Source organism: Meriones unguiculatus, chromosome 1 (assembly GCF_030254825.1).
Source record: "Meriones unguiculatus strain TT.TT164.6M chromosome 1, Bangor_MerUng_6.1, whole genome shotgun sequence".
In the NCBI taxonomy this organism is placed as follows: Eukaryota; Metazoa; Chordata; class Mammalia; order Rodentia; family Muridae; genus Meriones; species Meriones unguiculatus.
In genome coordinates this window covers 68,066,146-68,078,712 of record NC_083349.1, presented here as the reverse complement: position 1 = coordinate 68,078,712, position 12,567 = coordinate 68,066,146, and the positions used below count along the sequence as shown (strand labels likewise).

At 48.2% G+C, this 12,567-nt stretch overlaps 1 protein-coding gene across 1 annotated transcript in view; it reads right to left on the bottom strand.

Moving 5' to 3' along the window:
- Rbm20 (RNA binding motif protein 20) overlaps positions 1-12,567 on the bottom strand; it is a 182,740-nt gene that overhangs the window by 40,177 nt on the left and 129,996 nt on the right. Inside the window, exons 4-7 of the mRNA XM_060377041.1 lie at positions 9,693-10,785; positions 8,267-8,328; positions 6,457-6,548; positions 5,793-5,890 (exon numbers count right to left, since the gene is read on the bottom strand). Of these exons, the coding sequence (XP_060233024.1) occupies positions 5,793-5,890; positions 6,457-6,548; positions 8,267-8,328; positions 9,693-10,785 (1,345 nt within the window). The remainder of the gene's footprint in view (positions 1-5,792; positions 5,891-6,456; positions 6,549-8,266; positions 8,329-9,692; positions 10,786-12,567) is intronic.

Below are 12,567 nucleotides of genomic sequence, written 5' to 3'. Positions count from 1 at the left end.
CAGGCCAGCCAAGGCTACAGAGTGAGACCCTGCCTCAAAAAGAAAATAAGGCAAAACTAGAGCAACTGCTCAGTGGTTACAAGCACTGGCTACTCCTTTGGAGAGTGTGGTTCAGTTTCTGGCAACCACATGACAACTTTCTGCTATCCAAAGGAGCCAACCTCCCTCGACTTCACAGGCACTAGGCACACATGTGGTGCACAGTCATACATGAGGGCAAAATGCCCATACACATGAAAAAAATAAGTTAAATTTAGTTTTTTTTAATTAAAATGAAGATGGTAAAATAAAATACGTACTGTGATCTGATGTGTGTGTGAGAGCTGATTTTTGAAGTACCTTTTCGTGTTAAACTATCTATAGACACAAGCTGTAGCAAATTTAGCTTGCCTTCTGTTTTCTCTACAAAGTAAGAGTTTCTATTTACATATATACTAGTGTTAGAAATGTTTCTACATCATGGTGGGTTGCTTTTGTAACAAGAAGAAAAATAATTAAGAATTTATTTAAAAATGTTTTTTAAACCCACAAAATATAACCCACCCAGTTCTCCTGTCTCCTTTCTATCAGTCTTTGGAAATGCAGGCTGCTGGCTTGGGCTCAAAGGACAGGAGACATGACAGAGCTAAAATGGGAACAGGAAGGGCACAGGTAGTATGGCCACACTAATCCTCATGTGCAAAGACACTGGGAGACAGTCATGCTCTGAGATGTGGATTCAGAAGGCCTGGCAGGACAGGTAAGTGTCCTAGAAATGGCTGGCCATCTGAGGGATGCCACAGGCCTATGGCCTTCTACAAGCATTCTGTTTTCTTCAACCCCACTTTCCTTATTGAATGAAGGGTATTGGTGAGAAAGCAAAATCAAGATGATGTATATTATCTCAGGGCCCATGGGCCATCTGGGCAGCATCATTAAATAAATGTGAGGGTGACTGTGAATGCTGCAAGATGGTTTTACAGCTACACTTAGACAAAGTATGTCTTTAGCGGGTGCGAGAAACCTATTTACAGCCTGAGGAGTCTGGATGGCCCTTCTGGAAACCTGATTACTCTGGTATGGCAGCCAGGGAGAAGCCACGGCTCTGTCAAATAGCTCAGCCGAAGTGAAAAGCAACACCTATCTCTGGGGACCCTGAGTAGAGTGAGGGGGGCTGGGGACACGCGCACAAACACGGCATGCAACTGTCACTCAATGTCCCGCCTCCACCAAATTAAACATGGAGAGGAAAGACTCCGACTCAGCAGAGGCAAGGCAAGGTTCAGCCAGGCTCCTGCCAGATTGTTTGCTGTGGACAGTTCCCATGGAGGTTTTAGATTTGGGGACAGTGCGGGCATGCTTCGCACTCTCGCCCTCCAGCCCCTGTGTCGCTTTGTTCTCCTGCTTAGAATGAGGGAGCTTTCAGAGTAGCAATGGGTGGTTGCTGCTGCTCCACAAACAATGGTGGTCCCACTGTGGCAGAGCCCTGGTTATGTGTGGTCTTGCTCAACAGAGTATGTTTCTGGAAAGAAGTGCGTAAATGGACCTAGGAAAAAAGGCCCTGGTGTAAGCTGGAGGCATGGTTGCAGAGAGAAATGCATCATAGCTCCAGTGGGACCTCCAAAGTGGGTGTAGGTCTGAATTTTTCCAACAAGCATATCTTTTGTGAGGGGAAATGTGCACCACAAAGGAGAAGCTCTTGGGTGCTCGTGGAGCCTGGCACAGTCTCCTTTAATGAGTTTGATTTTCTTCGGAAGTTATCTGTAAGCAGGAAGAAGAACTGATTTCTGGGAAGGGCTGCCCTGAGCCTTCACAGAGCCTGTAAGATCGTTTCCAGCAGCAGCTCAGCTGCTCAGCTTGTCTTCTGATGGCAAAATTCTTGCATTTCAAGGTTTCCTCAAACAGAGATATGCCCGCCTTCGATTCTGCTTGACAGAATGGGCTAGCTGGTCACCAGCACTTATTTGACAGAAGAATTCCAGTGAATGATAGCGTAAGGTAGGAGCTCCTGGCGGGGGTTCCTGATTCCGCAGATATCCATGGGGAGGCTCATGCAATGAGCAAGCCATGATAAAACTTATGATGGTTATAGCACAGGATAGACATACTGCAACACGCAGACCCCAAGAAGATATATCCAATGGGCACCTTAGGTTTCATGTGGGCCCACCAGTTAGGGGAGTGGGGAATATCTTTGACTTGGACCATGTTGTCTGCTTTTTGACCACTTCCCCCTGACGGGACTTCCCTACCAGGCCACAGTAGAGGAAGATGAACTTATGTGAATAGATGAGCTGGGATGTCTGGGTAAAGGGGGCTCTCCTATTCTAAGGAATGAGGGAGAGGGGGTGCAGGAGAAGGGATGGGACTGAAAGGAGAGGAGGGAGGGTCATATAAATTGAATTAATTAATAAAAAAATAAAAAATTAAATAGCAATGAAAAAAAACTTATGATGTAAAACCAGTCGAATGACGCTTCTCCTCTCTGATGGGAATCTGCAGGAAGCACTCTGGATGCCTGTGTCCATCCTGGGACGTGTGCTGCATGCAGAAGAACCTGGGCATCCCACAGTGCTGGAGTCTTTACCTTGCTCCATGGCTGCCCACAGCTAGGCAGGTCCCTGTCACCCCTAAGGTTGCCTCAGCCACTTCTCCTGAGGAGCTTGTGGGCTGGGGTGCAGGGAGAAGGAGGAGAATCCACTAAGGACAAGAAACACGGTAAGGAGCAGTCCTCTGAGAACCTGGAGGCAGGGCTGTGTGGTGAGCAGCGCAACTCCCAGATCCAGGCTGCTTGAGCCTTAAATCACCTCCACTTCCCAGCACTGCAACCGCAGGAAAGGTACCAGGTCTCTGTTGGCCCCGGTTTCTCAGCTGTATAATAAGAGTAACAGTGGCACCTATGTGTGGGGCTGTCCAGAGGACTAGATGAGCTAGATGAGGCACAACAGAGTTGCTAGCTGTGGTGTGTGGCACCTGGGATCTCCATCTCCTGCCAGCTGCCTGTGTAGAAAGTATCATGTTTTATAAACTCCATACCTCTAGCCATTTGTGAGAAGTGGTACTCAGAGGGTTTTTTTTTTTGGGGGGGGGGAGAGTTGGATTAATGCAAAAGGTCAGAACCGTAATCAATGCACATCATCACATGCTTGTGTTTTCTTGGCTTGGACATAATTTAAAGTGCTTCTGTGGGAACATTAAATAATCTGAGGGGAAGCAGATACACCAATCAGGCAGACCAGTGCAAAGCCAGTGTTGACATGGAGACCTGGACCTAGCTTCAGCCAGCACAAAGTGGCTTCCCCGCCATCCCAGGTAGCCGAACTGGGTAGAAGGACTCATTGCCCGGTAATAACCATTGTTAGTTCCATACAGGACCATGTGCAAAGCATGTCATCCGTGTATGTGATGGACACTCTCTGGTCCACCTCAAGCCTCACTCTCTGCTTTGAAGGCTGGGTGTGACATGCAAGATGTAAGGCATAATACAAATGGGTACAAGACATGTGGAAACTTAGCAGTTTTCCTACCTTTCCAAGCCATCCTTTGGAGAATCACTGTCTGTATTTAAGGAATAGAGTTTTAGAGAAGTAAAATGGCCTGCCTGTGGCCACACAGCTGTCAGGTCCAGAACTAAGACCTGATTTTAGGTCTCCTGACTCCAAGGCCATATGCTCAGTGGTCCAAACAGGAGGGATGATGTCTGAGAAAACCAGAATTTCCCAGCCCATGTCTTTTGCAGCCTCTTCTAATTTTCCATAAGGGGCTCAAATGATACCAGTTCTCTGTGTTGTGTCTAAACCTCAAGGTGAAGTCAGTGTGCAAACTGTGACCCCAGGCTCCCTGTCAACCAGGGCAGCCTACCCCAGCTTGGGTTAGAGTGAATGCTGGAAACCACAAAATTAACTTTTGACTAAAACATGAACCTCCAAGTAAGAACTCTTTCCTATCCCTTCCATCGCTTCTGGTGTCTATCCTGCTTGTCCTTCTGGTTGAGAATTAAGCATCCTCCCTCTGGTCCTCCTTGTTATTTAGCTTTGTTAGGTTTGTGAATTTTAGTATGGTTATCTTGTATTATACAGCTAATATCCGCTTGTAAGTGAGTAAATACCATGAGTGTCTTTCTGGTTCTGGGTTGCTTCACTCAGGATAATCTTTTCTAGTTCCATCCATTTGCCTGCAAATTTTATGATGTCCTTGTTTTTAACTGCTGAGTAATAGTCCATTGTGTAAATGTACCACAATTTCTGTATCCATTCTTCCATTGAGAGACATCCAGGTTATTTCCAGATTCTGGCTATTATGAATAAAGCTGCTATGAACATAGTTGAGCAAATGTCCCTGTTTAATTGTGGAGCAACTGAAAGACTACAACCAACAGGGGATCAAAGCAGATGCTGAGATTCATAGCCAAACTTTGGTCAGAGCACAGGGAGTCTAATGGAAGAAGTGGGGGATAGAAAGGCCCAGAGGGGACAGGAGCTCCACAAGAAGGCAAACAAAGCCAAGAAATCTGGGCCCAGGGGGCCCTGCAGAGACTGATGTACCAACCATGCATGGAGAAGACCCAGACCCCCTGCTCAGATGTAGCCCATAGGCAGCTCAGTCTCCATGTGGGTTCTCTAGTAAAGGGGACCCAAGTTTGGTCCTTGGTACACATGCCAAAAGCTGGATGTGGAGCCTGCATCCGTGTCTCTGCAACCAAAAAGGGAGGTGGAGGCAAGAGAGTGGCTCTCACACTCACAGGCCAGCTACCAAACAGGAGAGGTAAAAAGCAAACTCCTGAAAGGTGTCCTCTGCCCCCTTCCCCAGCCACAAACCAGTCAGTGTGTACAGCAGCGTACCCCCAACACACACACACACACACACACAATTACATTGTAACCAGTCAGGAACCCAGCAGCATACCCCCCCAACACACACAATTACATAAATCAGTCAGTGTGTACAGCAGCGTACCCCCACAACACACACACACACAATTACATAAAACAGTCAGTGGTTAAAAGCACTTCATGCTCTTCCAGAGGACCCGAGTTTGTTTACTAGCACTGATATCACATCACTCACAACCACCTGTCACTTCAGCCCTAGGAGATCTGATGCCTCCTGCTGGCCTCTGTGGGCATTTGCACACTCATGCCATACACTGTTACACACATATACACAAATATATACTTATACACAAATGATGGGGGGATGCTAAGACAAGGTTTCACTTTGTAGCCTTGGCTGGCTTGGAGCTCGCTGTGTAGGACAGGCTGGCTTTGAACTCATAGGGCAGGCCCTCTTTAGGCTCCCAAATACTAGGACTAAAGATGTGTACCACCATACAGAGTAATAGTTTTTTTTTTTTAATTAAAAACTTTTAAAACATGAAAGCATGTAGCTTTCTCCCTCAATCACTGTGAAATGCTAATCAGTACGTATCTTTGATTTTGGGAACTTACGGCAGAAAGCTCAGCACTGGAGCTCAGGCTACAACCCCTGCATTGGGGCCGGGGGGCGGGGGGTGTCCGGCAGAATTGCTGTGAGTTTGAGACCAGCTTGGATTACAATAGTAAGTACCAGGCAACGCAGTGTACTGAGACCTACCTCAACACAGACAACAGCAAAGAACACAGCGCGTCATCTTCTGCGTCAGCACTCACAGGACAGACGACACAGCCCCTGGCCTCTGGCTAGGGGAACTGTTTGAAGCACACAAAGACCCAGCTCCATCCCAACCTTTTCTGCATCCCTCTGGCTAAACACGACAGATGATGTGAACACTTTGAGGATGATGAGGGAAGTGGAGAAAAAGCTTTCGTACTCACATTTGCCGCAGAGGAGGCTAAGGGAAACGTGGGGTTTGATTGAGTGAAGGCCCTTGTTGGAATGGCTCCATACGGTGTTCCAAGATTTGAGGCGTAATCTGAATGATGAATGACACCAAGTTAATGATAGATAGATAGACAGACAGACAGACAGACAGTAACCTAGTCACAAACTTGACCTTCAAAATTCATGACTGGGGAGACAGCTTGATTGGACCTGCAGGCCTGAGGACCAGAGTTTGAGCCCTAGTCCTCACCTGAAGTAGCAGGTGTGGTAGCACTTGCTTACAATTCCAGTGTGTGTTTGTTGGGAGGGGGGTGCAGAGACAAGAGTATCCCTGAGGCTCCCTGACTAGCCAGCCTAACTCAGCCATGAGCTGTAGATTACGAAACGCAAGCACACGCACGTATCACTCAGAAATGTATGAGAAGAGAACGCTGTCCCTTTCCAGTGTTTGGCTAAAGCAGTTGCAACTCCATGCTCGCTGTAGCTGGCTCAGCGCAGGGCCTGACACACCCCGAGAACAGCGTCGGCACTCAGGATCTGCCTTTTTGTGAACGCTCGGGAAGCCCAGGCAGGGAAGACCTGGACCTCAGAGGTGGCTATAAATCCTCGGACTGCTGCTTGTGTGCAAGCTGCCATCTGAGGGCCTCTTCCACTCACCCTCGTTCCCAGGGGCGTTGTAAGCAGCTGCACTGTTTGGGGAGGTGCACAGTGTCCCCTCTGCAGAAGCCAGGATACAGCGGAGGCCAGCACTAGAGCAGAGAGAGAGAGAGAGAATCTGTTTCTGCAAAAAGTCAAATGAAAAATGACTATATGACCACCCAAATTCTGCTCCTGTATATAAAATACCCATAAGTTGAAAAACATCTGCTCAAATGAAAATCCACATGAGCTGCTCGTAGCAGCCATCGTCACCATGGCCCATCAAGAGATGAGGGGATATGCTGCATGTGCTTCTGAACATATAAGAAAGTGAGAATCATTTATGTACTGCCATGTAGGTGAGCCTCCGAAATATGCTAAGTTTAGAAAGCCAGGCATGAAAGGCCATATATCGTAGGATTCCATTTACCCGAAATGCCTATGAGAGGCAAACCCATAAGCAGAACAGATTGGTGATCCCCAGGGTCACGGCAGTGAGGGCTGGGTGTATGGTAGTGAGACTGGTGGTGAATGTGCTAAATGCTGCTTGATTGAAAGCTTTAAGATGGTTAATGAGCTCTACCACAATAAAGAGAAAGGATGCCTTTGTAAAACTTCTTTTAATTGTGGTAAGATACCATGACGTGGAAGGTACTGTCTTATGACCATGTTCAAAGGCGCTGTTCTATGGCACAAAATACAGCCATGCTTTACACCCATCCCCCCAGCCAGCCACAGAACCCTCACCTTACAGAACTGAAACTGCTGTAAACTAAATACAGACTTTTCATTCCCTACCAACTCCGGCCTGTTTAGTCTCTAGATACGTCACCAGAGTGGAATTTTACAGCTCAAAGTTATGTCGGAATTTCCTTCCTTTTGAGCACTAAGTACTGGTGCATTGTGTGGCTAGCCCACATTTTTGCTTATCTGATCCTCTGTTCATGGGCTTCCCACTTGCTTTCACTTTTTAGCTATCGTGAACAATAATGTGTGTGTACCTGTCTGTTCTACATCCGTGGGGCAGAAAGTCTGTTCCCACTGATCTGTAAGGTATGCCTTGACCCCAGCATGGATTCTCAGCAAGGCACACAGCATCTTGTCTGAAGGTCCTGGCTGTGTCACTCCTCCTTTAGGCCCCACCAGCTCCAATCACACACACAACATCAAAACAGAAGTCTTCACGGCAGCCAGAGATCAGACCTGGGACTCAGGTCCCTGCTCCTTCCTTCCTCTCTCTCTCCCTCCTTCCCTCCCTTCCTTCCTCCTTCCTTTCCTCCTTCCCTCGCTCCCTCCCTCCCTCCTTTCCCTCCTTCTCTCCCTTCCTCCTTTCCTCCTTCCTTCCCTCTTTCCCTCCTTCCATCCCTCCCTCCTTCTTTCCCCTCTGTTTCTCTGTGTTTCTGTCTCTCTCTCTTTTTCTCTCTTTTTGTGCTGATCAGACATGATATTGTCTTGTACCCCAGGTCCACAAAACTGAAGAGCCTTGAAAGGTTCTAATCTGGTTTGTTCTGGTAGGAAGGCGTCTTCCCTTATATGGCCACCTCCAATCGTCCTCAGTGAGGAATCACCTAGATGCTCCCTTTGCAGTACAATCTGCCCAAGAGCCATGCGCACATGTGCTCCCTCTACCCTACCCTCCCAGTGTTGCCTTCTGGTTAGCATTTGCACCAGGAGTATGAGCTCAAGTATTTGCATTCAGTGGAAGCTTCCAGATGGCAGGGATGTCTTCCCTGCTTGGCTCTCTGCTGTTTCCCTGTGCCCAGCCTAGCACCTCAGCCCCCTCTCAGCATTCTGAGCACATGCATGGAACTCTCCGGACAGCACCTACCTTTCAGAGAAGAGCAGGCATTTCTGGGCATGTAGCTTCCCTTTCACATGCAGCTCCCAGTCCTAGAAGGGAATAACAGAGAAGGACAAGAGCTGAGTCCATGGGGAGGTAGAGGATTAAGGCTGTTACTACCAGCCAGGAGGGAGCTAGGTGCGCCCAGAGCCTGGACCAACAAGGACGTCTCATCTCCATTTCTCTTTCCCCATGTCTCCCCATTTTACATGCTGCTACCCAAATGTCAGTCTCTGTTGTCAACTCCTTACTTGCATACCCCGTATCCATCTTAGATGGCTACCAAGACTTGGAGTCAGATGGCCTTGTCTCCTCTCCAGAGACCCCTGATCCATCTCTGACCTCACACTCTCCCTCTGCACAGACAGTCTTCACCCACTCCTTTCTGGTCTATGGTGTAGTAGGCTATAAAGCCTCAGAAAACAGCTGTGGACTCCAGCATCTCCCAGAATCACTGTCTTCTCTGCATGGCAAGGGGACCCACTCAAGTCACAGAGACACATCTGGTGACATGACCTGAGCAGCAGCAAAAGACACTCTGCTCTGACTCCCACTGAGGAGGAACAGTATTATGCTCTGGCTCCGGGTGGGAGAGGGCTAGCACAACAGCAGGCTCAGGGAGGACCCCTAAGACCAAATCCCCTCTCTGTCCCCCTCTGGCTAGGTGGTCCTGGACTCCTCATCTCATCTGTGAAAAGAAGCCAATGACAGCTATCTCTACCCTATGGGGCAGCACATGCCAACACGCTCAGCATCCAGGAAGGCAGAGACTAGCCTCAGCTACATAATGAGTCCAAGAACAGCCAGAACTAAACGAGGCCCAGTCCCCAAATACAGTTGCTACCAGCAAAGGAAAAAGTTAAGTGCGTGTCAGCTGTTACATATGTTTCCTGCAGCCCTGGAACATTTATCAGTACAGCTTGGAGCGAGCATTCCACCAGGTGGGTTCTTGTTCACAGTAATGCAAAGAAAGCTCTTCACCACCGTGGGGCGGTTGGGAGAAGGCTCGCCCTCCACAAAGCACATTTAGACACCTCTTTAATGGTTTGTCTAGCTCTGGGATAAGAACTGATATTTTGTCCTTGACCCAGAATTGCACATTTTTCTATTTCAAACTCAGTACAGCATATGTATTGAAGGAACTGTAGCTTCTAGAATGTCCAAAGGAGAAAAATCATCAAAGAGAAGCAGGGGACCTCTGCCTTTTCATCTACATAGGAAAAAGAAATGCCCTACCTGCCTTAAAGCAGGGAAAGGACCCTGATATAATTCTGAAATTCTTTTGGGTTCTACAGCCTATGATTTCCATAAAGGGCCCTGATAACAAGTTCTTTAGCCTAGTCCCTGGATGAGCCTCTGTCTTAGAAGTAACTAGAGTCCATACGTGTGTCCCAGCCTTTCCTGGGGAACTCACCTTCAAGTCAAACACTTTCTTGTCACAGATGCTGCAGACGTGTGGCAGGTGGAGTGGGGCCACACCGTGGAAGTCATTCAGCTCATGAGCCTGCAGGGGCCTCATGGGCAGCCCGGCCTGGTCCTCCTTGGCCCGCCGCCGAGAGCAGTTGAACCCCTGCGTGCTGTTGTTAAGCCGAACTCCAAAGGCAGGAGGGGTCCTGTCTGAGGTAGGCTCCTCAGGGTCATATAGCTCATAGGGCTGGCCGGCGGGTGGAGCCCACAAATTGGGTGCTGCTGTAATATCGGGCTTGCTTTGGCCAGAGAATGCAGGGGGGCTCTCCCATTGGTTGTTGGTACTTTGCAGCAGCCCACCAACCTCCCCTTTCATGCCCCCAGCCTGGTCAGCTGGAAACCCAGCTACTACATGTGACCCCTGGGCATTGGGTCCATAGAAGTCTTTAGAAAAGGCAGCTTGGCCATCCTGTCCTGTGTGGCTATAGTGCCCTTCATAGGTCACGCTGCCTGATGCTGCGGCTGAGGCTGCGGCTGGCAAGAAGCCTGGTTGGCTCTCCGTTTCAGAGCCATAGGCCTGGCCAGGGTTGGCTTTGCCGTACTCATAGAACCCCGCAGTAGCTGGTGTAGGCCCAGCCTTCCCAATGCCCAGGATGACTGCTGGCTGGGCAGGGGCCTGAGACATCACCCCACTGAAGGGGTGTACTACCACAGCACTGGGGGGCTGGCTGGGCAGGCTCACAGAGGGTCCCGGGCCTCGTGTCTGGCTGGGAGGTGAAAAGGCAATTGAATTTGAGGGAAATCGAGCACTGGGTATGGTGGCAGTATGTTGGGAAACCCCAGCAGGGCCATGTGGGGTGCTGAGCACAGATGGATGCCTCAGCTGGTTGAAGAGCGGCTGGGACATGGCCACTTTGGAGAGGACCTGGTTCAGAACCGTGGCGGCTGCAGTGTTGCTGGTGACCGCCGTCTGCGCCAGCTTCAGCCGATGGAGGGTGAGCTGAGCCTGCAGCTGGGCCAGCTGGAGGCTGGCTGGTGACGGGAGCAGAGGGTTCTGGTTACTGACTGAGAAGGCGCTCTTGTCCAGAAGCTTGGCAGCACTGCAGGGAGACAAGAGGTCCACATGCATTGCTGGTTTTCAGTGACTGGCAAGGGGCTGCATTGCACAGCAGAGGCCCCTTTCCCCATGCAGACAAGACCCTGCTTCATAGGTCCTACATACAAGTGCTCACACACTAGGACATGTCTGAGAGAAAGGGCCATATGGCAGAAGGTCAATCTCCCTGATAATTAGAAGCAACCAGTACAGAAAAAAAAAAAAAAAAAAAAAAAAAAAAACAACTTTGACTAGCAAAATAAAAAACACAGATTCCATGATGGGGGGATAAGGTAGAAAAAAACAAAACAAAACATAATGTCAGCCAGGTGTGGTGACTCAAATCTGTGGGATACCGGAGTTGAAGGATGCCTCAAAGTTGAGGCAAATCTGATTTATATAGCAAGCTCTAGGCCGGTCAGACTTTATAGTGAGATCCTGTTTCAGAAGAGAAAAACAAAGAGCACGACGGAAAGTGAATTATAGTTTCTACTCACACATCTTTGGTAAAGGTGGTTTGGAATACATGGTCATTATTGTCAAAGTCTTTGACTCAATAATTCAGCTGTGCAAATATACCCTGGGCAAAACTTGATAGGTGAAAATGTTCTTAAGACAGTATTTAACAGCTGAAAGCTATAAAATCCAGTAATAGAGAAACAGATCTTGAGCTGAGTAAATCATGATATATCTATATAAAAAAACATAGGTAACTATTTTCCCATTATTGTTTAAATGTATGCATTAGTGTTGTAACACTTAATACGCTGAAAAGTTGTGCCTAGAGCCTTAGGTAGCGGGATCTGCCTCGAAGCCTGACAACCTGAGTTTGAGCCCAGCTCCCACGCGATGGAAGGAGAGAACTGGCTCTCACAAGTCGTCCTCTGACCTCCACATGCATACTATGACACGTGCATATGCCTGCCTAAGAAGAATTAACAAAAACATAATAATAAAATACCGGTAGAGATTGTACCCTGTACCATACATAAGATAAAAACATCCCAGTATGTTTGCTCCCCACGCCATCCCTCTAATGACATGAGAAATCTCACATGCTTCTTGGCTTGAAGAGTATGCACAGAACAAACTGTGTATATTTAGGACATATTTTCATCCTAGTCCTCATTTCATATCCAAAAATAATAAGACAGCTTCTATGCATGAATAGTATACACAACAACCAAAAATCTTATAAACAAAAAACTAAATTTGAAGCAGTAAGTGTTGGTCAGTTTCCGTAGGGTCTCATAAGAGATGGGAGGGGTTGCCACATGCCTGTCTTGCGACCTCTGTCACTTGGCTATTGTGTTTCTGGGCAAAGTGAGAATGGATTGTCTATAAATGACACACACTTTCCCATAGAATCTGCTGTGTGTGGTCTCCACAATCGAGGCTTTTAGATAAACGGTATTTTCTGGGTCTTACGTTTCCCTTCTGGGAAGTGAGTGCAACTAAGAAATGTGTTTGGGATGCTGGTGAAATGGAATTTTGGGGCACCTGAACGAGGCTGTGAAATCTGCAGGCTGCATTGATGGACCCCTGAACAATCTGCTTACAACAGGAATGCACAGCTGGGACACATCAGTCCACACTGTCATGGGCACTGTGCAGTAAAAGCTCAAAGATGATGAAGCAGGGAGGGAGGGAGGCGGGGAGAGGCAGAGGTAAATGGAGGCAGAGAGCCTGGGGTGGGTTGGGGAGAGAAGCAAAAGAGAGACAAACAAGGCTGTGATGCAACACACCTCCTTCCTGGGGGCTTCTTTGAGGAGAGGGTGCTTATGCT